This window comes from Nicrophorus vespilloides, unplaced genomic scaffold (assembly GCF_001412225.1).
Source record: "Nicrophorus vespilloides isolate i.1.1-1 unplaced genomic scaffold, Nicve_v1.0, whole genome shotgun sequence".
Classification (NCBI taxonomy): domain Eukaryota; kingdom Metazoa; phylum Arthropoda; class Insecta; order Coleoptera; family Silphidae; genus Nicrophorus; species Nicrophorus vespilloides.
In genome coordinates, this window is record NW_017096104.1 from 238,710 (window position 1) to 265,306 (window position 26,597).

At 34.0% G+C, this 26,597-nt stretch overlaps 5 protein-coding genes across 5 annotated transcripts; 2 read left to right on the forward strand and 3 right to left on the reverse strand.

Moving 5' to 3' along the window:
- The first annotated feature begins 99 nt into the window (after positions 1–99).
- On the forward strand, positions 100–4,624 carry LOC108569622 (vacuolar protein sorting-associated protein 41 homolog). Its single transcript, XM_017931244.1, has 12 exons — positions 100–253; positions 545–673; positions 729–1,011; positions 1,071–1,269; positions 1,321–1,800; positions 1,859–2,168; positions 2,232–2,410; positions 2,471–2,657; positions 2,724–2,910; positions 2,975–3,397; positions 3,468–3,614; positions 4,543–4,624. Exons 1-11 carry the CDS (start codon positions 233–235, stop codon positions 3,605–3,607), a joined length of 2,538 nt encoding a protein of 845 aa, XP_017786733.1. The 5' UTR covers positions 100–232; the 3' UTR covers positions 3,608–3,614; positions 4,543–4,624.
- On the reverse strand, positions 3,620–4,944 carry LOC108569601 (ciliogenesis-associated TTC17-interacting protein-like). The gene is made up of 4 exons (XM_017931212.1): positions 4,521–4,944; positions 4,197–4,449; positions 3,861–4,145; positions 3,620–3,799 (listed from the first exon to the last, which is right to left on the reverse strand). The coding sequence occupies exons 1-4, from the start codon at positions 4,919–4,921 to the stop codon at positions 3,620–3,622; spliced, it is 1,119 nt and encodes a 372-aa protein (XP_017786701.1). The 5' UTR covers positions 4,922–4,944.
- A 701-nt stretch (positions 4,945–5,645) lies between these two features.
- On the reverse strand, positions 5,646–6,711 carry LOC108569626 (proteasome subunit beta type-3). Its single transcript, XM_017931249.1, has 3 exons — positions 6,568–6,711; positions 6,179–6,384; positions 5,646–6,125 (listed from the first exon to the last, which is right to left on the reverse strand). The coding sequence occupies exons 1-3, from the start codon at positions 6,568–6,570 to the stop codon at positions 5,717–5,719; spliced, it is 618 nt and encodes a 205-aa protein (XP_017786738.1). The 5' UTR covers positions 6,571–6,711; the 3' UTR covers positions 5,646–5,716.
- A 1,160-nt stretch (positions 6,712–7,871) lies between these two features.
- On the forward strand, positions 7,872–15,632 carry LOC108569624 (prostatic acid phosphatase-like). The gene is made up of 3 exons (XM_017931247.1): positions 7,872–8,347; positions 11,737–11,835; positions 14,509–15,632. Exons 1-3 carry the CDS (start codon positions 8,270–8,272, stop codon positions 15,580–15,582), a joined length of 1,251 nt encoding a protein of 416 aa, XP_017786736.1. The 5' UTR covers positions 7,872–8,269; the 3' UTR covers positions 15,583–15,632.
- Positions 15,633–17,705: 2,073 nt separating this feature from the next.
- On the reverse strand, positions 17,706–19,968 carry LOC108569602 (polypeptide N-acetylgalactosaminyltransferase 1-like). Its single transcript, XM_017931213.1, has 4 exons — positions 19,262–19,968; positions 19,040–19,203; positions 18,707–18,985; positions 17,706–18,651 (listed from the first exon to the last, which is right to left on the reverse strand). The coding sequence occupies exons 1-4, from the start codon at positions 19,609–19,611 to the stop codon at positions 17,729–17,731; spliced, it is 1,716 nt and encodes a 571-aa protein (XP_017786702.1). The 5' UTR covers positions 19,612–19,968; the 3' UTR covers positions 17,706–17,728.
- Between the last annotated feature and the right edge of the window lie 6,629 nt (positions 19,969–26,597).

Genomic DNA, 26,597 nt, shown 5'->3' on the forward strand with positions numbered 1-26,597 from the left:
AATAAAAATTGTGAATCATTAAATTGTCATTGCAAGACTTGGGTAGGCATTTCTTCTAGCATACGGAATGTTTCCTAATGTTTGTAGCTTACTTCATGTTAGAGAGTAGACAATAACACTTGCACTTGCCTGTCATAAATGTGATATCTATTGTCAGTGTCGTTTATTGTTGATAATTGGAAGGAATAATAATGATTTTTTCATGATACCTTACAAATATTAAGAGTGCACAATGTCAGAGCCAAGCTTCACTGTAAGTAATTAATTAAAATCTTCAAAGAATTATCCGTTTTTGTATTCAAGGTTATATAGTATATGTCTACTTAAAAATTATTGAATTTATTTGTATTGTAAGATGATATTCTACGTGTTTGTTTCAATATGATAAATATCGTTGTTGATTGTGGCATTAACACAATATCTATATTTGGTTGAAAATATTATTAATTTGACCCTTGAAAGAAGATAATGAATAGCTATCTTGTTGTTGTGCTGTCTATTTAAAATCATATACACTTTGATCATTTTGCTGAACATGTTTCAGGATTGTGCCAGTGATACAGAGAGCATTGAAGAGGAGATTGAACCAAAGCTGAAGTATGTTAGGCTAATAAATGATTTGAAAAATATCTTGTCCAAAGATGCAGCTAGTTGTATAGCAGTTCACACCAAAGTATGATATTGAAATTGCAATTAGATAATGTTAATTATTAATAATTGTTTTATAGTTTATATGTTTGGGGTCGCATTGGGGCGCAGTGCATGTGCTGGACCATGATGGGAATTTAATCAAGAATGTTCAGTTGAAGCCACATGCAGTGGCAGTGAATCAAATATCAATTGATGTTAAAGGGGATTACATAGCTACCTGCTCCGATGATGGCAAAGTCTTTGTGCAGGGCCTCTATTCCAAAGACAACAACCACAATTTGAATATAGGTAGACTGATGAAAACCGTGGCTTTAGACCCAAATTACTTTAAACCTTCATCTGGCCGTCGGTTCATAACAGGTAATAAATACATTCACGTCTTTAGTTTCTCATTGTAATTGATTGGTTATTGATTTGAGGCGATGATAAGCTTACGCTTTACGAGAAGACTTTCTTGAGTCGTTTGCGATCCACCGTTCTGTGCGAGAGCGAAGGATTCGTGAGGAGCCTTTGCTGGGGAGAGAATTTCATCGCTTGGTCAAGCGATATAGGCGTTAGAGTGTATGATATCAATGCTAGATGTTCTCTGGGTTTGATTAAATGGGAAGAACATCCTGGGTATGATTAGTAGTTTTATAGATTTGCAAATGTATAATCGATGTATTGTAGAATTTCTTTGGAGAATTTTCGTTGTAACCTGAGATGGGCAGACAGTCGGACCCTGCTCATCGGATGGGTGGATACTGTTAGAGTTTGCGTCATCCGCAAGCGAAGCACAATGGAATTGGCTAACAGCGATTTACCAGAATACTTGGTAGATCCAGTATCCACCTTCCAGACAGAGTTTTATATAAGCGGTATAGCTCCGTTGGACCATCAGTTAGTCTTGTTGGGCTTCCCCAAGGAACTCGACGAAGACAATAAATCGTTGAGACCTCAGCTGTACATAGTAGAATATCGTGATAATGACTACACCGATGTGTGCACAGATTACCTGTCTCTGCGTGGTTATAAAGAGTACACGGTTAACGACTACAACCTGGACGTGCTAATAGAAGAGAATAGATTCTTCATTGTGGCTCCCAAAGATATAGTTATAGCAAGTCCTTACGATTTAGATGATAGAATCCACTGGCTTATCCAACATAGGTGAGTTCAGTATGTAAAATACTGATGATATTTAATACAATTAATTTAATTTATTCAGTAAATACGAAGAAGCGTTGACAGCTATAACGAACGCAAACACCAGGGAAAATAAAAAGTATACCATCGAAAACGTCGGCATAGCGTACTTAGATTACTTGTTAAGTAGGAAGCTCTATGATACCGCCGGTAAGCTTTGCTTCAAGATTTTTGGAAAGAACAAAGGGATGTGGGAGGAGGAAATATTCAAATTCGCAACCGTTCATCAACTCCGGTCAGTCAGTCCCTACATTCCACAAAGTCTCGATTGCAAACTAGACAAGCATATATACGAAATGGTTTTGTATGAATACTTGAAGATGGATTCACATGTAAATGAAAAATATAAAACATTTTTTCATAAGGAAAATCAATATATTTTTTTTTATTTTCAGGGATTCCTTAAATTAGTCAAAGAATGGAATCATCAATTATATAATACTAGTGCAATGATTAACGCTGTTTTGGAGCATCTATTGATATGTGAAATCGATAAAAACTTATATCTGGAAGCGTTGGCTTGTCTCTACAGCTACGAAAGACAATACGATAAAAGTTTATCCATGTATCTTACGTAAGTAAAAAGATATACAACAATTACTATATTACGATTTAATTATTTGTTTATTTTTAGCTTAGAGAATAAGGACGTATTTAACTTGATCCAAAAACATAATCTGTACAATATCGTGGATAACATGATCGTCGAGTTAATGAATTTGGATCAGGGCAAAGCGATCGCTTTATTCCTAGAGAAAAACAGAATTCCGAGCGAAGTTGTCGTCGCGAAATTGGCCGACCATGCGATGCTTTTATACAAAGTGAGTAATAATAGTTCAAACAATAGTTTGTATAAAAAAAAAATGATTAATGCGTCTCATTTTCAGTATTTAGATGAATTCGATAAAACGGATTCGAAGAACCAATACCACGGGCAGTTAGTGAAACTGTATTCCATCTTCGATAGAGACAAGCTGTTACCTCTTTTAAAACGCTCCAAGCATTATCCCATACAGGAAGCTCTAGATATATGCGTGAAAGCGAAATACTATCCCGAAATGGTGTTCTTATTAGGTTAATAATATTCTCTACGATTTTTTTGATGTATTGTTCTAAACGTGTACTTAATCGTTTTCAGCTAGAATCGGCGATACGAAGGAGGCGTTAGAGTTGATAATCAATGAACTGAAAGACATGCAGTACGCTATTACGTTCTGCCAGCAGCAGAATGATCCGGATTTGTGGAACGATTTGATCAACCATTCACTTGACAAGCCAGAATTCATTACATTCCTGCTGCAAAGTCTAGGCACCTACATGGATCCGACGGTGCTCATAAAGAAAATACAACCAAATAAAGAGATTCCCGGACTGAAGAACTCTTTAGTGAAAATGCTCTGCACGTATAACTTGCAGGTGTCATTTCAAGAAGGTTGCAAAAAAATTCTCGTCTCCGACTACTTCAATCTGCACAACAAACTGGTCAGAACTCAGCAGCGAGGCGTGAACGTGTCCGATCAAATGTTTTGCGGCGCATGTCATAGGAAGATTTTACAAACCGGTACATTCAATTTATAACAATTATTTTTAGTTCGACTTAAACATGTATATTGGGATGATTTTAATTGCAGACCATTCGAGACGTGATAGCATAATAGTCTTCAATTGCAAGCACTCCTTCCATGAGCGATGTCTTCCGGACGATTTGGAAGTTACGAATTGCGGCATATGCCACGAAACACCCACCAACTATCACATTTTCAGCGATTAAGCTACACGTAAGTTATCTTATGTAATCGTTGCGCGGCAGATTCGCCTCGTCGAATATTCCGAAGTAGTTCAGCGTGAATTCGAGTATGTTGTTTGGTCTGAGCATCAGAATCTCGTTCACGTAATCAGATATGATCTCCTGCAATTCCGGATGATCGATCATGTACGATTTATTTTTCATCAAGCAGATATTCTGAAAGGAGAGAGACAAATAAAATACGTTTTTGTTTTGTCGATGCTTTAGCGAATATTACTTGTTGATCCAAGTACGCGGATAGCATCTGCATATCTTCTAACCAATAATCTTTAAGCAAAAGTTCTTGATTGCCGGGCGGTTTTTCGTTGGTCAATCTCGCGTGCGGATTCACGTGCATCACGTAATCGCAATCTTCCCATTCCTGTTTAATTAATTGACCTTGCAGGGTAAGTACGGATACGCAGACGTGTTCCAAGCCGCACTCTTCGATGATAGTCCGTTTCACTCTATAAACATCCAAGCGACAATCATTGACCATCGCGCTTTCTGCTCCGAAACAATCCTAAAAGGAATCAATTATTTAGATTATAATTAATATTACATTGGTATATACATAGATGTTTCTACATAAATCGCCGTTAATATACGCGCATGCTAATTCGAAGCGACCAAAGTATTTGGTGAATGCTAAATACCGCAACAGGATTATGTTGGCCCCTTCTGAAATGTAATTCTTAGCTTTGCGCAGGCTGTACAGTTTCCTTTCGTCCAATGTTTCCATGCTACTCGTATGCTTCACATAATACCATTTCTTCTTCAACCCCATATATAAGGATTTCTCGTTATAATTAACATCATTTACGAATCTGCAAACATAAATATGTGTTAACTTTTTTTTGCTGTTCTTAATAATAATAATTAAACGGTCGTGACTGACTCCCTTCTCAATTCTTCTACAGTGTGCATGTTCCGATCCACCCAGGAAGTAATGTTGGAACCGGCGTTGACGCCGTCCACATCGAATTGAGATGCAACGTGGACAAGCAGCTTGTTGTACGTGATGCCATCAGCGATACCACCGTTGGCGCCGCCCGTTTCGTCCTCCTCTGAGAGACGGGGTCTCTCCAACATGCTACCACCGACCATATGGTCGGCCTCACCATCCGCGTCGAGTATTCGCATCAGTTTCAATTCGAAGTCCTCCATCCTCCTCTCCAACGGTTGCTCCCCTCTGACCATTTCAACGTTAACGCAAATACCTCCTACGGCAGTGGGCGCACCGTTCTGCTCTAATCTGCTAATGATCAAATTCTCGCGAAACGTCAACGCCTCATACATTGCATCATCTACAATTTATTATCATATAATATATATGTAACCATTTATTTATTAGGCTTTTCCAACAACAAAAATAATGAGAAAACAAGCTCGCTCAAATATTTTGATCGCTTACGATATTTTAGGTAGCTATTTATTCTAGCAATTAATGGAAGCGTGTTGATGACTGTGTTTTTTAATATTACTACAGATACAATATATTTTTATCAATCATTTATCTTTATCTTCTTCAAACTACCTAAGTAACCAACCAACCTACCCATTTCATAATCGAGGATTGTCCTCAGCAGATTCATCAAGTCGTATTGATTGTGGGATCTGCATTTCTCGTGGTAAGTCGCCTTCAGATCGATGTTGTGCTCCATCTTCTCAACTATCTCTTCCAAAATCACACGAGACTCGTACACACGGCATTCCCATTTGAAGTCCTCGGTATTTTCCAAAGCCTTCGTCACAAGCTCTTCGGTGATCTCGTAAATCACCGGTTCTATATCCATTTCCTCCATTTTCCCCACGATTAATTTAAACTTCTCCAAAATAATTATCTATATATTTTGTTGTATATTTATATAAAAAAAAAGACTTCTTTCAAATGCGATCTATTATTTCGATCAGTCAAAATCTGTTGCTTAGAAATAATTTTATAAATAAAAAAGAACGACTTTATTATGAAATATCTATTTATTCTTGTGACAACGGGTGGACAAAATAAATATAATTAAAGTTTTTTTTTTTACTTTAAAGACCTTATAATTTATAATTAGCAATATAAAAAAAAATACATATGAAAGCACCTTAATCCATACGGGTTTTCAGCTCCCTCACTGTGACCTTATCCTTCTCGATGATATAAACAGTTGCACCCCAACCGGAAATTGCGTCCCTGTCGAAGGCGTTAATCAGAGCCTGCGAGATGGTCTCGAAGAGCTCGTCGGGCTTGAGCTTCGGAACCCAAAGCGCTTCGCACATACCGTAAAGCTGCGCCGAGGCTGTGCCCCCGACGACAAAGTCCTCGGGCTCGTTCGGACAACCGATCAGATCCATGTTGCACACGTAAGGCTCAAAAGTTTTCGGCTCCAATCCAGCGATAATGGGCTCCACAAAGAATGGACCAAAGCGCTTCTCGTAAAGCATATTTGAGACCATCGAACTGAAGACTTTGGGGCTCATTTTGCGATTCTCTTTCAACTCGTAAAGATTTTTCCTAAGAACAACAACATTGATTAAATCAGTTTACAATAGATTTGTTAATAATACCTGAATCTCAATTTCTCCATAACTGTCTGGGTGTCAGTCGCAAGTCCAGGCAGACCAACAAACAGATGTGGGCCCATATCAAAAACTTTCTTAAAGTCCAGGGAAATTGTTTGGGCTTGGATGCCGAATCTCTTGTCTGTAGCAATAGCCACACATTGGTCCCCCTTCATCGCCACCATGGCTCCACCATTGTACGATAAAATAGACTGAAAACAAAACGTTCATATTAGAAGATTATTGTTGCTACACGATAAATCAATTATTGGATTCATTAGGCTCAAACACAATAAATACCGCTTTGTCATGAACATAACCTATAACGAAATAGTCTTTTTGCAAAAATTATAGCTTAATATAAAATCGCTATACACTTCTTGCATAAATCTTACCATTGCTTAAGTTTGTTTCGTACTGCTAGAACTATATTGTATTTTTCCAATAGGTCTTAAGAGCCGTGTTCAACAAAAAATACAACTCATACACAAACTTGACACAAACTTTCAAGATCTGACAGTTGGGTAGATGGTAAAGCAGATACCTTCGATTAGTATAGTATAGGCAGCCCAAAATACATCTTTTGCTTTATTTTCTTAATATTAATTAATTTATGAACACAATCAATTAGAATTTCTCAATTAATATTAATTAATACTACCTTAAACATGAATTAGATTCAATAACACTGCTTCTCCAAATCAATCCTATCAATATTCTCACCATGTAATTTACTTTTAAATTCTTAATTTACTTATTCAAATCGTGTAATAAATATTTTATTATAATTACATTGTTCACTTCTACCTTTATCCAAATATAGTAATTTCCTTTCCAAGAATTTCTTTATGAATGTACAAATTCGTAAAGATAAACAATGTGCTTTATAATTAATTTTACTATTTTCTTAATATTAACTTCATACATACTTTTAACTGTATACTAGATAATAAATTTTAAATAAATATGCTTAGTTCATATATATTCTTCAGCTAAATTAACTTTATTTTATTTATAGAATTGTCTAATTTCTTCACGATATTTAATTGTAACTATTAAATAATTATAATTAATAAATTTATATGAATTAAATACATGTTTTGTTTGTATTCATGATACAAATTTAGGTATATTTTGCATAATGATTAAGTTTTTTATTAATAAAAAAGAGATTTATATCGATTTTATTTATTGATATAAATCTCTCCGGCCCTATTTCTACCCCTTTCGGGTTTAACAGTCACCACAATTTTTTGTTGATTTTTCGGAATTGAACCAACGACCTTTCGTATCAGATTTTCGTGATACAGGCGACCATAGCCACAATGAATTAAGTTCAAGGTGGAAATCCTTATATTACTTAATGAAATTGTAGAAAGTAAATAATTAATTCAAGAAAGTTTTTACTGATAAACAAGAAGCGCATTATTTCAACATGAACTTTGATGCTGTTAGATACAAATATATTTGTGATGTAAATTATGTAAGTTATTTTTTCGAGTATGCTATGTAATGTCAATGTCTTTGAAAACATAAAAAAAAGTAGTAATTGAAACTGAAAGTGATCAAGTATTTTTGGTTGTGAGATGCGCACGTTTTGGATACACTGGATGAGAGTGATCCTGCGCGTAACGAGTGTACTTCCTTCGTGGGGGTAACAAATTTCGCCGCCGCTTTCTCCCACCAAGTGGCGAGCGGCTCGGCCGACTTGGATTCGCACCATAAAACCATGGTTTGGTGATAAACTGCATACAGTATGCGTGTGTGAGTGCGACGGTAGATATAGTTCAAGGATACGTAAACATAAACATATGTTCAGGTTGAAGGCGTGAGAACCGGTGCGAACGCAAGGGGGCGGATTTACTAAAATTTCTGTTTCGACCCATTCCGAGTCTGGAATGTGCGATGTATTATTCTCCTGTTCCCTCGCCGCTGTCCTAGCGCACACCACTCTCACTTTCCATCATCACTCAGGTACAAACAAGTAGTTTCGTTCACCTTTGATTTCTTCCTGACCAAAACAAAGGTGGAAGAGAGAAAAAAAACGTAAACAAAAAGAAGATTCTCTACTTCTTGGTGAAATAGAAAGAAACGACAATGAATCCACTCCATCTGGCGATTCTTCTGCTTGCGCCCCTCTTCGCAGCCAGCGATGAATTGGATGCTGTTATAGTGGTGAGTTACAGTTTAGGTTCAATTAGGCAGTTTCCTGTCATGATTGAATTTTGCAATCTTGGATCCGTCGCTGACCACTAAAATTTGCAAATAGATAGAAGTCATTGTACCTGTTTTTGTTTTGTTCGCGGTTTACGCGATATATATGAACGTTCTTATGAAAGAATGTAAATTAAATGTTGACCTTCACAAATATATAAAGTATTGTGTGTAATTTGGAATTAACATTTAAATACGTTACTAAACAAGAATTTGTTAAATATTCTTTTTAAAACTAATTAATTGATTCAATTGATTGTAAAGATAGGCAATGATTTTAATTATTAATAACATTTTACAGAACTGTGTTAGAAGAATGAATGAAGAAGTTATCTATAGACATATGTTTACTGATAGTGTTTAAAGTTGTCACAGCCCTTAAAATAATCATATATTCCTAAAAGATTTAGTTTTCTTAAATTTGCTAAAATATCTGATGAATTAATGTTATGAAAATATAGTTAAGTCTAAATACTTCTACACTGACATTGAATTCTTAATAATATCATTAATTATTGATTAACTGTATATTAGTTTAAATATTGAGTAAAAGATTCATTATATAAAGAATTGAAATAATAATTTGTAGTTTGTTATAATGTTCAAGTCAATATTCGATTTCTATAAAAACAAAATGTTTTTCTTTACTACGAAGTTAAATTACATGCACATATTAACAACAAAAAATGTTCACTATGCTGACTACGCAAGAATGCAACCATAATTAGCTCGACATAACTAAATATGTTTTTGTTTTGTTTCCAATTCTATAGATAAAATCGAATTATCATATCCACCAGAGATTCACCTTCCTTCATTCTTTTCATTCTTTGTTATAGCTTAATCTTTGTTTTCTGTACGCTATAAAGTATTCATAATTTGGACATTTTATAATCGGTTTATTTTGTAGTCCTAAGTCCATTTTCCAATGTTTTCTTGTTGTCTGTTGTATCAAGTTTATAAGTTAATGTTAGCTATCATAAACAATAATTTGCTGTTAAGTATATGATCACTTTGAAGACATACATTTTCACATTTAGTTCAACAATGATAAATATTATTTTGAAATTGGTCCACTTCATTATTGATAATGTCCGAAAGTTGATTTTGATTCTACATTGAATGAAACTAGAGGATTTCGTTAAATAATGCTAATGGAGAAACAATAAATTTAACAATTAATTTTAGCTGTTATAAACTTTTATATTGTGTTAATACTATATTAAAATGCTAACTATTTTTTAAAAATTCGTTTAAGTCATTTCTAATTGTTTCAGTAAATTTAGTAGAAAAAAAAAGAAGTAATACGTGTTAGGTGATTAATATACAAAAGCTAATAAAAGTGACAATTAGTTAAAAATGTATATATTATATTTGATAGACAAATGAAGTAACCATTTCGGGCTTATCGTTAAAGTGTTTACTTGAAGTCGGTTTTTATCATATTTACGTTTTTCCCCAAAGACATAATTGTGCATTTACTTATCTATTTCCATTGTGGAAAGCAATTTGGTACGTTGGTAACGTAAATAGTTCAATTTGAAAGGAACTACCGATGATAACATGGCTTATTTTCTGCTTTTATCAAATTTTTGGCAGCGAGTTTAATTCAATATTTGAGGATTGCCGCCGGGTCGTGTTTGCTTGGAGTTTGATAGCCAACATTTGCCTTTCTACGCTTTATCAATAAACAAGCAAATTTCATTTATTCCGATATATTTAATATGTTGTTGATGACTTTTCATCCTTTTTGTTCCACATAATTGCGTATAAATAAGATCATCTTATCTTATCTCAAATAATAATAATATTAATACACGTATTCTATGTGTCTTTTATACCGCTTCGGCATTGTCTAACGGCGGAAATCGAGATAGAAATTGGCAAAATAATATTTTGTTTGAAATGCAATACGAAGTGCATTTTCCACAGATACTGTGATTTCCGTTCGATGCAACCTTGAAAGCAGGTTGCTATGATGAAATAATTTTCGATTCTCTACTGTTTCAATCATATTTTGATAAATTCAATTTATATTTATGCAAACTTTGTTAATATGTGTTTAGATATGTAACTCTTTTTTTAATTACATTTATTTTATGACGTTCCGCCTCGTATAATCACTTATTGCTTGCACACAATTGCGGAATTTACTAAAAATTGAGTAATTTATTAGAACATATACTAGATACTAAAAGATCTGCGTTTCTCAACCTTTTTAATTCTTTTGTTATAGTTCTAACAATTGGGTGAGTACTAACAGTTATTCACTTTGATACATGGTGACACATTAAACATAGGTAGAGAAACGCTGCTTTAGTGACAAAAGATTGAATGCCGAGACCGGAAATTCTATTTGAAATATCACTTTTGTGTCTATGTTCTTTGTTTATGTATACAATAGAAATGTAAGTGAAGAAAAATTTATTGTGTACATAAAATTGGATATACAAAGGGCTTTTGTCCCAATAAATATTGAATTTGGAATTAATCGTTGTTTGATAGTTTTATTTGATAAAAATTTAATTCATTTTGTTTCAATTTAAACACGTTTGTTCGTATAAGAATTCAACTCTTAATCATAGATAATCTTAAGCGAACTGTATTCAATACCAGTTACGAAAATGTATTGATTGTTTTTTCCATTACTTTTAGTTTGTTTTTAACGGAATTGCATTCAAAGTTTGTACAATTTATTTATTTTTTTTGGAACCGCAGCACATCTGCTCACCGTGCAACAAAAGAGTTTTCATTTGTACACGCTTTTCATCCGGGGACCATTCAACTCTGAACGAGTTCTACTCCGCAAAATCCTAAATCCCAAAACCCTTTCCTTCTTTCAGCAGCTGACAGCCAGCTTGACATAAATTGCAATCGTGGTTTTTGTCTCAACGCTTTTCATTTATCACGCTTGTCTGCCCCGCATCCTCGATTCTAGTTATTTTTTAAATTTATAATAGTGGTCTCTGCAAAAGGGGTTCCCAAACTTTATTTTTCGACCGTTGACCCCTTTGTAAATGTTATCATTATTGCCTCTATATTTCTGCCACCTAGTGCAATAGATTTTTTTGATTCGTATTCGTATCCGATCTTTGTAATACTCCGATAAAACTATCATTAAGTTATAAAAATTGACTGACACTTTCAATCTGACAGATGCCATTTATTTGGTAAACTTAAAAGGTACTATTCTTAAAGAGTATGTCACCAGGTCACGGTTTGGCACAATGTGACTAAATTTCACCGACATATTGAGAAACGCTGATGTAGATATCATCTTTTATCATATTTTTTTTGTCCACTTTGAATATTTGATAACAAAAATTTAACTGTTTCTCTCGTTTTTTTAGCTGTACAGACATGGAGACCGAACACCAGTGGATCCGTACCCCACAGATCCATACAGAAATACATCGTATTGGCCGGTTGGGTTTGGACAATTGACAAACGTAAGTTTTTTGTTTCTCCAAAATGTTCTTATTTTTATTATTGATAATACTTTAATTAATATAAAAAAAACTTGAAATTAACGAAAAGATTTATAAAATAGGCAAAATTAGTTTGATTTTTTTATTAATTTTTGTAGATGATTCTGTGAAATTTGTTTGTTGCTTGGTAGTTGGCTTCGTACGTTTAATTATTGTTATTTTTAGCGGAGAAATAACTGCATGGACGATTGAATATTATTTGAAAATAATTAAAAGTAAGCAAATAAACGATAAAACTACTGGAAATTTGAATTGCGTCGTTAGTGGTTTTCCTTTTTGCTAAAGCGATAGATATATACGTGCTATTCCTATTTATTAGTTCTTTTGAATTAAATCAAATGTGTAGTTCTTGAAAAATGACTTTTTGGGTTGTAAAATATTTATTTTTTTTATAGTCGTAAAATGAAGTCTGACGGAATACAGATTATTTTACCCCGTAACTCAATTTAGTAACAAGCGATTGCTTCTCTTATCGATATCTAGCAGCTGCTGCTCGGTGGTTTCCACTCCAATCGATCTCTTGTAGAACCTTCAGATCGACTTTAATCAGTTCAAGGTTTCCAGTTAACTTACCGACTGTGGTTGTGATGAAACATTTCGGTTCAACCGTTTCAATACTATTCACGACATTTTCAGTGTCAACCTGTATTTTTAAAGCAAGAACGATCATTTCTATTTCTTCTACAATGTAATTAATTTATTTAAATTTTTCACCAAGTTATGAATTATTAATGAAAGAAAAAAATATAAAATATTTTGTTTTTATATCTTAATGCTATACAATTCATGTTTCAAATATTTCTTATTAAACTTTTATGTTGCAAAGTTATGTAAATCAAAAAAAAAAGTTTATTAACTTTTGTGTCTTAATCACATTTCCTATGCAAGTTAAGCAATGTCGTCTGCTTTATAACAAAGAAAATTCAAGGTTTTTGTTTTTTGACTTATCAATCATATTTTCGTAGTTTATATGAATACATCAATTTTTGACTTGAATGAAGTTCACAATAAGTTTGTTGCATCTTGTATGAGCATTTCTGTCATTTTGCGACCCCTTTAACATTTAAACATGAGAAAGCTCACTGCTTAAATAAATTACCATTTCTTTAGTAATGATTAATTATGTAATGTTTTCAAACATTATTAATTTAAGTGTAGAAGTTTAAGGATAATGGATGATGAAGAAGAAATGGATGTATTAAAACATAATGGTGTTAAAAATGAATGTTTTATATTTCTTTTTCAATGAAAATTGGAAAAGTGTAGTATTTCAAACGGTAAAATGCATTGGAAATTAGACGAGGATATGATTCATTGAACTTCCCTAAAATATACATAAATCATACAACCAAATTTGTTACCAGTTTCGTATCGACATTGAATAATAATGGCATAGAATAACGTAATTAATTATTTATAATGTGTAATCAATATTTCAATCGATTTTTAAGCAAAATATCGAATGCAACGTAGAATAATAGCTCGCACAGTGTGTGTTCAATCAGTCCAGATCCACTGTACTGTACAGTCTTATTTTTTTGTGTGGTTTATTTTTATGGATGTACAGTGAAACCTCGTTTAACGAGCGAAATAAATTGTAAGAAAAATGGAACGCATATTACATTAGTTTATATGGGGAAATTGTTTCACTATATGAGTAAAAATCTGGAAATTTTGGAACGAGCATAATTCGTTAAGCGAGGTTCCACATTATTTAGTTTCTCGATTATTTTGGTTTGAAATGTTAGGAGAACCTATTACCAGAACAATGCGAGGTATTGCTGTACATATCATTTAAAAATATCTCTCTCTCTCAGGATAACCCGCGACGAAGGTGTATTTTTATCGGATTTGTCCGTTTCAAAAACTGTATTTTTATTACCTCGGCTCACGTTTCGTGCATTGCGCGAACTCTAAAAATAGCACGCAATCTATGATGTTATCACTTTATTCAAGTGGAATATATATATATAAATATTCTTCGTGGATAAACAAGCTTTTGTTATGATTGATTTTTTATCGGCAAATTTGTTGACGATTACATAATACATAATTACATAATAGTTAACTGCTTCGTTTATCTCAGCGATTCATGGACTTCTTCGTTGCGCGTGACGCTTCTCTTTAAACGAGAATAACAGAATATCAAAGTGTGAGAGTTACGTTAATTTGATTCAGGTTTACTCATGTATTTTTTTTTTTACAATTTCGTATATTTTCTGCAAATCTGATTTAATTTTGTTAATTGTGTTTTATGATTTAGCTTTATTTTTACTTGTTATTGTTTGATTTTCATTCGATGCTAATATTGCAGTTTGTGCTATTATTAGTGCTTTTCGTCATTGGAATTTCCGTAATTCATGAACCATGGAGCGAGGAATTACGACATCCTAAAAATGAATTATTTGCACTTTGTGCTGTTAGTCAAGTAGTTATAACATTTGATAATATTGATAAATTGTATTGTCTAAATATTAAGTGCGAAGGTTTCAATTTAACTTTTGAGTCACGTTCAAAGATATAGATTAAGTGTAATTTAGATAACTGAATGAGAAGTGGAGGGTGTTCTTTCTCTAAATAATTAATTAATCATCACCCGTTGTATAACAAGTATTAATTGTTGTTTTGTTTTAGATTGGGAAGCAGCAGCACTTTGAACTTGGCAAATGGCTGAGGAATCGATACGGAGACTTCTTGCCGGACAAGTACTCCGAGGAAGACATCTACGTGCGATCTACAGACGTGGACCGCACTCTGATGTCGGCGTATTCTAATCTGGCCGGACTCTATGAGCCGCGCGGAGGACAGATTTGGAATGCTAATATCGATTGGCAGCCGATCCCCGTCCACACGAAGCCCGAGAAGGAGGACCCGGTGCTTGCAATGAAGAAGCACTGCCCCAGGTACAACCAGCTTATGTCCCAGCTGTTTCTCAGCAAGGAATTCCAGAACATCGCCAACAAATACAAAGAGTTGTACGAGTACCTCACGCAGATGACGGGAAAGACGGTCAACGATATAGCTCAGACCGAGTACATTTTCAATACTCTGTTCATCGAAGAGCTGTACAACTACACCCTACCTGAATGGACGAATAAGGTGTATCCGACGGGCATGCAAGAACTCGCACAACTGAGCTTCGCCGTGCCCTGTTACACGAGGGAACTGACTAGATTGAAGACAGGTCTTCTCATCAATGAGTTCATCGAGCACATGCACGAGGCCATATCCGAAAACGCAGATAATGAGAAGAAAAGAAAAAAAGTTTGGATGTACTCCGCCCATGACACGACCGTCGCCAACGTGTTGAGCGCCTTGCGACTGTTCGAACATCACTGTCCGCCATACGCCAGCACCGTCATCTTAGAGCTGAAGCACAATGAAAACGGCCTCCGCTACGTGAACGTTCTGTACAAGAACTCGACGGAGGCAAGGCAGATGCGGTTACCAGAATGCGAAGAGAATTGTCCCCTCAACAATTTCGTCGCTCTTCTCCGCGATGTGACCATAACACCTGACGAGTGGGAGGAGGATTGCGAGCTGGATAGGATCGACCCAGCCACCATGTCCATGATGAAGCAGATGATCGTCATCGGCAGCACGTCCATAGCTCTTTTACTCACGTTCTGTATTCTCATATACATCCTCTGCGGCACAACAAAGAAATCGCAGCAAACCTATTTCAGATTACCTGACAGCGAAATATAACTATCAAATCAAATATTTAGAGATGCAAGAAGAAAATATTTAAAAGTTTAATAATATTTGTTGTTAAGAATATATATAAAAATATATGTATACATATGTACGATTATATTTAAATAACCAGATGTAATTATCATATTTTTATATAAATGTTAATAGATTTGTACGAAGCGAGTTGGCCTGTCGGTGTTTAAACAAAAAAAAATCAATGTAATTCTAAATGAAAGTGTGAGAATCATCCGAAACCAATTGGATTTTATTTGGTTTTTGGATGAAGTATATATAAATTTATATATGTGTGTGTCCTATTCCTCCATAGAATGAATTTAAGTTTAGTTTACTTTTGTTGTATTCTAGTTCTCGAGCTCCCTTCCTCATAAATTGCTCAATTTATTATTACTATATTAGTTTATTTAAATTAAGTACGACCATACACTATGTTTAATACGTAATTTGTTATTATTTAATTAAACAATTAAAAAAAAATCGACCAATATGATAAATAGTTTTCATTTATATACCACTACATCTACAAGAAATTACTATTGTTATGTTAATTAATAAGCGGCTATTATTTAACGTTCAAATTATCTAAATAATTACATTTCGTATAATGAAAAGACCAGAAGATCATAAAATAAACGTTAGTTTTATGATCTTGTGATAAAAGTCCCGACTTTATGATTATTGTGTATAATCCGATAACAATAGATTTAATAGATCTAACGTTTAGATTATTTAATACAGTGGAACCTCGCATAACGAGCATTTCGCTTAACGAGCAAAATGAATTCTACATCATTTTTAAAACTTGTGTACAAATATTATGTGTATTTTTGAATTTATTAACCATCTTCGATTTTCTTTGTCATCTTCATTTAAAGCGGACTATACTTTGCAAATATAATTTGTGTTTGCTGTAAATGCAAAACACAAATGTATTGTGTCCAACCATTTTTATAATATATAAACACACTATGTACGCTTTTTTAAATAAACAAATATTAAAAGTATAAAGAGACTTCCACCAAGTTACCGAATTGATACAAGTAATATAAACAATTATAAACTCACTTCACCGAGTGAATTGGAAAACAGTTCTTAGTGTTAATGGTCATTCTAGTTGGATCTTAGTGTTGTTTGTGATCACAAAATTTCTAAACTTGTATTCAGAGATGTTATTTGTGATTTTTTTGTGCAAAGTTTTATAACACTTGCATATCTCCGAATAAAAAGCCAAAGAATAAAAAGAACCATAGATATGTAAAGCAAAATCATTAAAAATCGAGACCAAATTATACTTTTTTTTTCGGCAAGGAAACGTGATTCACTATACGAGTAAAAATCCGGAAATTTTACTTTTATATTAAAACGAAAAGTTAAATCTATTAAATTTGACGGTTTTGTATACAAAATTTGTTTCTGCTTTTTGCTTGAAAGCTACTCCATATGATTAAATACATAATTATCAGCATTATAAGGAAAATAAAGAAGGTAAGTAAATAAAATTAAAAACTTAAAGTTAAGTATACATTTTCAAGGTAAGAAATGAATTACTGTTTCTTATTTACCAAATGCATTATTCTGGATATGTTCTATACTTAGCTGTCTGTAATTATTCGATTCGACCGTCATCCAACTCTCTTATTTAAAACTTTCACAAAGCGAGAACTCTTTTCCTTCTAATTCAAATATTTTATTCCTTAGCTGTTACACAAAATTCTATTGCAATACAATAACTAGAATTAAAATGATCGTATAAAATATTTAAAACTTAATCGAAATTAATTGAATAATATCTATTTTAATAGGAAATTAATTTGGAATTGGTTGTTGGCTTTATACATACATATTTGTATTATTATATTCATATTTGAAATGAACTATAGAATTAGGAATGGATGAACATTAGAAGCATTTAAAAAACGAAGAGTACCTTTCTACGTTCCACTCTAAAGTAAAAGGTCGCCTTTCTATCTTTACTTCGCAATATTAAAATTTCTATATGAAACAAAACTGAATGTATTATGTGCTAAGGTATGAAAGGTAATGAAATATTTAAGACACTGGAGAAAAATATATTTGTATATTTGAAACACAATAATAAAATAGAAAAAATAGCAATATAAATATTATAACATGTGTAAAATCAAACAATCCCTGTGTTGTTGAAATTGGTAAACGTCCACTTCTGATGCGGCGAATTCTTACAGGAATCCACGACCAGCCCGCTGGACTCTCGCACTCCTTCCGAACTGAGACACTTCTTGAAGGACGGACTGTAAATGCGACCTTCCTTAGGGAAGTAAACCCAGAACTGCTCGCGACTGTGGCTGTGACACTCCGTGAGTTGGACAACGTTCGTAGAAAAAGCCTCCGCACAGAACGCTTCTTTCCTCAGCTCCCCTTTGGAACTTATAGAGAAGTATTGAGACATGGCTACATAAGGATGGCACTGGTAGATCCCCAAAGGACCCACCTTATCGTCGGCAAGTTGAAGATCATCCAAACACATATCGTATTTGTTCTTCACCTGCCCGTACGCAATAACGTTCTCGTCCGGAATGAACTTCTCCGGATAAATATTCTCCAAGTACCACCTGAAGCTCTTGCATCTGAGCTTCTGTCGCAGTTGCTTCCTGTGGGTGAGATCGCCGATGATCGGATTGTTCTCCAAAGAAGGCTGATGCATGAAGAACAACCGCTTGTACTCGTCCATCCAAACATGGGCCAGGCGAGCCGTGTTTATGCCGTGCGTGTCCTTGTTGTCCGGGAAAGAGTACGGGTGAAAGTCGCGGAAGATGTGCCCGACGCGAGAGCACGGCACCGTTTCCAAACGGCCGCCGCACTGCCATATCCTGAAAGACATTTCCAAGTTTTCACCGCCCCAGCCGTCCATCTGCTCATCGTAAGATCCGACCTCCCAGAAGTACTTTCTATCGATGGCGAACAATCCACCGGCCATCGTCGGAGATTTCACCGGACCCAAAGTGTGTTTGTCCTCTTCGTCCTGTATGTCGATCCACGTGAAGTGGCCGGCCCAGGTGAAACCGCCAACCTGATATGTTTCACCTACACGCAAACAAAAATTAATCACTTAATTTCAATGCAAACATCAACACATTACCATTTGTTGCGTAAGCCATATTATGGGCTTCGATAACATCTATTATTGGCACGAGAACTGCAGTCCTGTCCTCCTCGATGCGAGCCAAAAGGGGCTCCGCCCATTGTTCTGTTGCCTCGCAGTGAGCGTCCAAAAATATGAGCACATCTCCACTGGCCACCCTAGCCCCATGCAGTCTCGCCCTAATCAAACCCATCCTATGTTTTAATGTTAGCAATTTTATATCATAATTCTTCAGTCTTGTCTTTATGTAATGATCCAATAACTCCTTTAAACCCTCTGAAAAAAAAATCAAAATCCAATTCGAAATCTAAATACAAACAACTATTATACCTTCTGTGCTGGCATCATCAACTAAAATAATTTCTTGTAGCAGATGTGGAGGAGTCCTCAATATAACACTCCACACTGTCCTCAATATCACACTGTAAATCTCATTGTAAAAGATAATCACAACACTGGCTTTCAATTTAGGTCTGTAAGTAAAATTTTTGCACCTGCAAAAATTCAAATTATATTAATTGAAAAAACACTAATAATTTTAGATTAGTTTACTTCTTGTTCCTGGGATCCCTGAGTGTTCTATTCAGTGGCATCCTATCACTGAGCACAGTGTTCAATGCCACCTTCTTCAGGGCCTCTTCCCCTTTAACCCTATCTGGACCCTCCAAATAAGCAGCATCACCATTGTTACCCAAATTCTCTACAATTCCAGCTTCATACTGCTTAACCTTTTCCTCCAAACCAATTGCCTCTGGTGTATCAAACACGAATGCCTCACTTTTGACCACATCCTCAACAGCACTGCTCCATTCCTTCAAATAAAGTATAGCTATTATGAACACTATCACAATTATTATGGATTTAAAGTTGATTCTTCTCAGGCGACATTTGAAATGCATCATTTGATGATGATGTGTTTTGCGGGAATGTGAGACCAGTTGATTTAGACGCACACACTTATATCGATTTCGTATACGATACGCGCATTTTTAATTTGATTTTGGTGTTTAGCAGTTAATTATGAATTATTCATAGCTGATATGTGACATGCTGGCAGAGCGGAGTTTCTTAAGTAAACACGTTAGGAGTGTTAAACCGGAAATGCGAGATCAGTGGGGAGACATCGCTGCAAAAGTAAATGTGCAAAAGGAATACAACAAATTTAGGAAAACTACTTTCGAGGTTATTGTGTTTGTAGGTTAAGAAAATTTTTAAACGTCAGATGAATGCTATTTTCTTTTTCAAAATCCAATACGTGGGCGGCAGTGAGACCTCTACCATCAGAACCTGTATTCTTCAACCTCATCAATCTCACTGTAGATGGCCATACTAACATAGAATTATGTGAAGTGCAAATTACGATTACTAGCACATTTTGTAACTCTCTTACTCACTAAAAATTCGATAGAGAAACATGCAGTTTTTAATTATGGACAAACCAATTGGATTGCATACAATGGCCATGAAATAATTAATTGTTAATTATAATTAGTACTAATTATATAAAAAAAAGACATGATGCATTTCAATCTAATTAATATATGTACACAAATTATTGTATCTGAAATATAAATTAATGCATTTAGTATACAGTGGTTTAGTAGTTAAGTGGATTTTAGTCTATTAGCTTTTTATTAATGCATATGTGATGTTGCACGGAAAAGCCAATTAATATAATTGGAAATGTCATACATGAAGGTGTCATGATCGAAAATAATTTATTGTTAATACATGTAAAAGATATAATTTTTCCAATAACGCAATTATCCTTGAAAATTCTAGTAAACAATTAAATTTATTAAACATAAGTGAAAATCAATTCAGTAAATATTGGTTCTTATTTTTTTTGCCTTCTTAGTTTCTTGCTTCACGACTAAATTGATCGTTTCCAGAGAAATATTTGAATATTTATGCATCTTGGGGGAGAAACGCGGCAGTTCGAATGCGATTGATTGATTCAAGTATTAATTATTATGCAATGTTGACTTACGTTAGTCTGGATGAGAATAATGCAGATTATATTCAATACACGTGAATTTCTTTAACTTTTCGTTCACGAAACAATTCGGTAACCGTCTAAATGACATTTACATTGTAACTATAGAAACAAAATAAGAAATTACATAAATGTGACATAAACATACCAATATTATTAATTAATATTAAATAAAAGTTGGACAGTTCAGTTCATTAGGAAAATATTGATCTATTGATTAAAAATAATAATTAATTATATTAATTCCTTCATGTTTATGTGAAATAAACAAAATGTAACCTAGTTTAAAATTTGATTATTTGCTCTAATTTTATAACGAATCCTGACTTTTAAAAGTATATGAGAATCTGGAAAACATATAAATAATTGATTTATTCAAGATTAAAATAATGTAATTACGTAATCTACTGTTATTTACGGTTGTTGCTCATGAGTAAGTTATGATGGACAATTATAAATTTTATGTTTATTTTTATTACTATATAGAAATTTCTAAACTTACATTACAAGAAGTTGCCTAGGAGATATTAAATTCCCATAACTATTACTCTTAATATCAGGTAATAATTACTCGGATATAACAGGAAGAAACCTATTGAACGGATTATCATGATGGTAAACTGAAAGTTAACTGAATCGATTCTAATCATAGCTGATAAACTTGTATAATCGTATCCAAACGTAATTTGGATTATTGCAATGGAAATGTTATAAGTTGTCCAAAATGGTTACATTTTTCATGTCACTTTCAATGTCAAATATGTCATATTTATTGTCATTGAAATATAGATTTCCATGAAATTGTTTCTACTTAAATTTTGTATAGTAAAATACATTAAAACCTCGATTAACTATAATTAACGTAATTTTCTTGGAAACTGCGAAACTTCGTTCTCAGAGGTTAATAAATAGTATACTTAATATTAAAACATATTAAATGTCATTAAAGAATACTACAAGTATTATGAACATTACATTACATTATGTAATGCAAATACATGTAAAACCAAGTAAACATAAGTTTCATATTTCTCCAAATAGTAAAGATCACTTGAATTCAATTGAGAAAATGCTTCAATTGAAATCTAGCACACTTTCTCTAATAATATAAAAAAATGATAGGTAAGTGTTCAATTTTTGTGTATCGTCTCATTTTCATGTTTAGTGTAATTTAAAAATACCGTAAATTATATTTTTTCATTGCAATCGTGACTCACCGTTAATTAACTGTACATATTTGAATACAAAACAGACGTTTCCGTTTTCATGAACATATTACGATTTCGTGTTTCGATTAATACATTTATACCGGCATGAATATTTGAAACAAACGCACAGCAAAAAAAACAAAGGAAGATACGAAACAAAACAAAAAAGCAACAAAACTACATAATACGCGATAAAAGCACCTGCTTAATTGAAGTACGCGCTACATGTAAATTAAATATTTTATAAATTCGTACGTAATTTATAGCGCTTGTTTGTTTTCATTGTTACACTGTTATTTTTTTTTGTAATCATTGTTTATTAATTCAACGTTTAACGTGAACTTTTAGTAAATACAATAATTTTATCATGTAGATGTAATTGTTCATTTATTAGTAGGTTTGTATTGTTTATAGATGTATAAAGTTGTATTGATGGTCTGTAATCAGTGTGGAACATACAAGCATGAATAGATCATGTTGTTCAGGTAGTGGTGATCAACCGGATTGCTTTATCTTGGTGTGCAATGTGTAATATACATTGCGATAACTAATAGAAGTTCGCAAAGAAAGCCACATCATGAGCTTTCTAAATAATTATCAGCAGTGAATACTTTTATGATAAATTCCAAAGTTGAGAACAGCGTTTCTCAACCTACGGATTGCGTTAAATTTTTAATGGACAGCGAAATGACAGCTGTCATCCTCAGTCAAAACGTCACAAATTATAGGTTAACAATTGGGTCGCGTACAATTACAAACAAATATGTGGGGGTTGAGTGGTAAAAAGGTTAAGAAACGCTGGTTTAGTAACAAGTTTAATTAACTTAACTGATTTATAACGAATGATATAACTTGCTGAAGTCCGCAAAGAAACTGTCAAAATGATTAATATATTATAATGATAGCTGTCATACAAAATTAAATACGCATTTTTGTCTACTAAAAATCAGTTTAAAGACCGTAATATGAAAAAATAACATATGAATATAAAAATTGTGGTTTAAAAATCACTTTTATCAGTTTTGAAACATCGACTAGGTATTAATAATTCCGTATCAAGGAAAGCGTACAGGGTAAATTTCAAGTGAAGAATTTTCCCTACACAAGCTTTAAACGATGTACCAAAAGACTTCTAAATGAGATTATTTCTGGAGTGTTTTGTATACTTTTTATAAAGTGGACCTTGTCAATGATTTTGAGTCAAAATACCATTAGATCTACCCACCCAAAGTCTGTAAGTTTCATGCAAAATAATTATTATGTAGATTGGAAACTAATATTAACTTTTTTATAATATTTTACATTTTTAACTTTTGTATTCGTATGTCACGCTGGAAATGACATTAGAAATTAATGAATAAAACGATTAAGTTAACAAAAACCATCAGTTGCTGCTTGGTCAAGTTTTTCAGTCGATTGTTTTTATATGAAAAAACAAAACAGAAAAAGTATGTTGCATGCAGATTGAACAGTACAATGTACAACCATTTCTAGATTATTTTAATTCATTAATTCAAGTTGCATAGGAACAAGTAACTAGTTGTTAATTACTTGTGATTGTTATGTTATTGTTGCTTTATGAAGTATTATTTCGTAATTTGTAGTGTTCCAGTAGTTTTCTTTTGGATTTTATAATAACCTCTGAAATTTTGTTGTAATCTATAATGTTGTAATCAAAATTAGTTTCGTTTTGTTCCGTCCTAATATATTTTTCACTTATTTTATGTTGGCCATGAGTGTCACTATTTGAAAACAAATTCACTTATGTAGATCACTTTTGTATTGCGCCTATATTTCGTAAAACAATGATATACAGATATTTTAAAGCAAGTGGTCCATTCTGGGACACCTTCATCGATATAGTTAATTAGATTTATTTTAGACAGTTTTTTTTCTAATTATCAACAATAATTTCATATTTTAGGAAAATGGTTATTCTACGGATAATAACGCAGAACATCAAGGATTTTTGCTGCATTTTTTATTGTTGTTTTGTTGCATACAGCAAAAAAAAAATCTTTTCGCTTCGTTGTTAAATCGATAGGCGCTATTTAAAGCCGACCGGTGGAATGCAAACCAAGCCGGAGACGCAAATCAATTGGAAGGGAAAAGGGGGAAAAGAGATCCTGGGAATTTTCCGAAATTGCACAGCGGAGAGGCAAAAGCGTTCGCGTCGTCGGTTTCATTTTTGGTTTCTGTTCATATTTCTTTTTTTCTTTTTCGTCGTAAAACAAAAGGGGTAAAAGGTCAAACGTTCAGGATCGGAGTTTAGCTTTTGTTATCGATTGCAGACTAAAACAAGCACCCCCCGCGAAACCAACGTCTAAAGATTTTTATCCTCTCTCACTCTCTCTCTCCTTCTTCATTTATTTCTTTCTCTTTTCAACCAACGTTCTTATTCTATGTTTCCTTGTTTTATTTTATATTTTTATATTCTTATATTTCTTTTTTTTTTGTTGTTGTTGTGTGTGTCCCCTTCGCCACCCCTTCGCATTTTCTTTAAGTGTTTTGCATTTGCGTTCTGCAACAAGCGATTTTATCGCGCACACATGGACAGTCGGTCTCCTTCGTTTATTGCGAGCTGGCGATGATGAAATGCAGGGCCGTCGAAGGAGTTGGGTTGGTTGAGAAGGGGGATGAGGGTTTATATCAGATGTCAATATAAATACCATTTATTCATCCCCCTAGCGGCGTGATAATAATAAACGTGATTATTATTATGATGGCAGCAATAATAATCAATTGACCTTTTCCGCTGCGCAAATGTCAAAAACGCTTTGTCATTTATGCGAAATGTCAAATAATTTTATTACGGGCGTAGGGACTTTCAGCCCCCTTTTTGGCGAGTTATGAAGGGTGAGGGAATGAATGTAGAGGTGGTTTTTGCAGCGGGGCGATGATCATTTCATTAGAACGTTAAGCGCGCGTTGAAATGCGGGCGCCCCTTTTGCACAGACTGTCGGCGGCGTCGTCGGCTTCAGCGACGGTGGCGTCTACCCTTCGGGCGGCGGCCGCCCTCTTCCGAACACCCTCCGCGTCGCCACTCTCTTGAATACAAGATGACCATCAAATATTCAAATCGCACACACTTTTGGAACAATTTAATATGGAAATAATTCATTTCTTCCATTCGCCTCTCTCTCTCTAACGCTCTTTGTCATATTTTAATTTCGCATTGGGGGACAGGAAAAGAGTATTAACCGTTTTTTAAAATAAGAGCCCCCCCTCCGTATTTCTATGTTCAAACCTAATCCCATTACACCAGTTCATAGCCAACCATTCAGTTTTATTACAGAAATAGATCATGGTAGTGTTTATTATGCACGCATTATTATTTACTACTCCCTCTGTCCGAAAATATGCGAAAAAAGTCAAATAAAACTAAAAAAAAATCATTTTATTATAACTAAATACAAATAATTTTAGTGTAATTAAAATTTAGTTAAAGTGAGATTTAGCCATGTTAAACGTTTCTCCTAAACATACAGTGAAACCTCACATAACAAGCATAATTCGTTCCAGAAGTTCCGGTTTTTTTTATTTCTACAGTGAAAATTTTCTGAAAAACGTATACATAGACCTAATGACATCGATAAAAATTCATATAGGTTAACAAACCTGCATTATTATTGTATTTGTTTGATAAATGTATACATTTACCGATTATGTGCTTTTACCGTAACATACACATTGGGTGAAATAACAAGTTCTGAGCCTTTTTTCTCGTTAATTCGACGATGAAATCAAAAAAGTTAGATTTAGATCAAATATGCGCCGTTTTGTTCAATAACTTTTGTCCATTTTGAAAGCAATTTCATATTTTTTTCTCGTTAATTCGACGATGAAATTAAAAAAGTTAGAATTTTCGGATTTAGATCAAATATGCGCCGTTTTGTTAAATAACTTTTGTCCATTTTGAAAGGAATTTCATAATTTTGAGATTAAAGAAATCCTCGTCTCTATTGGTAAAAAAACTTGCCCAGTTCATTTTTACAAGCCTCTCTTGAGATCATGAAGAAAATTTTGAAAATGCATGAAAAGGTGATAATCGCTTGGAGTCAGTTCTCGGCTATACCTCCCATCCAAGCTCTCGAAGCTTCTGGCGCGTCTTTAAAGATGTGTACGGTTTGGCGATGTCTTGATGGAACACAACACAGGAAGGCCAATTCTGGGCGCTTGAGCACCTGCTTCAATCTGGTCAGTTGTTGACAGTATAGTTCCGAATTGAGTGATTGGCCCGATGGGAGCAGCTCATAGTGGAGGATTCCCTTCCAATCCCACCAAACACATCGGTCGTTAATCCGGGCTTGGCGATTATTTTGGCCGGCTCACCGCGGTTGAACCACGATCTTTTTCACTTGTTGTTCTTGTATGTGACACATTTTTCATCGCCAGTCACCATTCGCTTCAAAAATGGATCAATTTCTTTACGTTTCAGCAAAGAATCGTAGACATGAATTCGCTCCAAAAGGTAATTTTGCATCAATTCGTGTGGCACCATGTATCGAGCTTGTTCTTGAGACCAGCCTTATGCAAATGGTTCCAAAATGTTTTCTGGCTAATCATCAGTTCTTGGAAAATGGAATAAGTGCTCGCATGCCGCTCCGATTTGACGATTTCCATGATTTTATCAACACTTTCGACGATTGGCCTACCAGAGCATGTCTCACCATCGACGTCCATA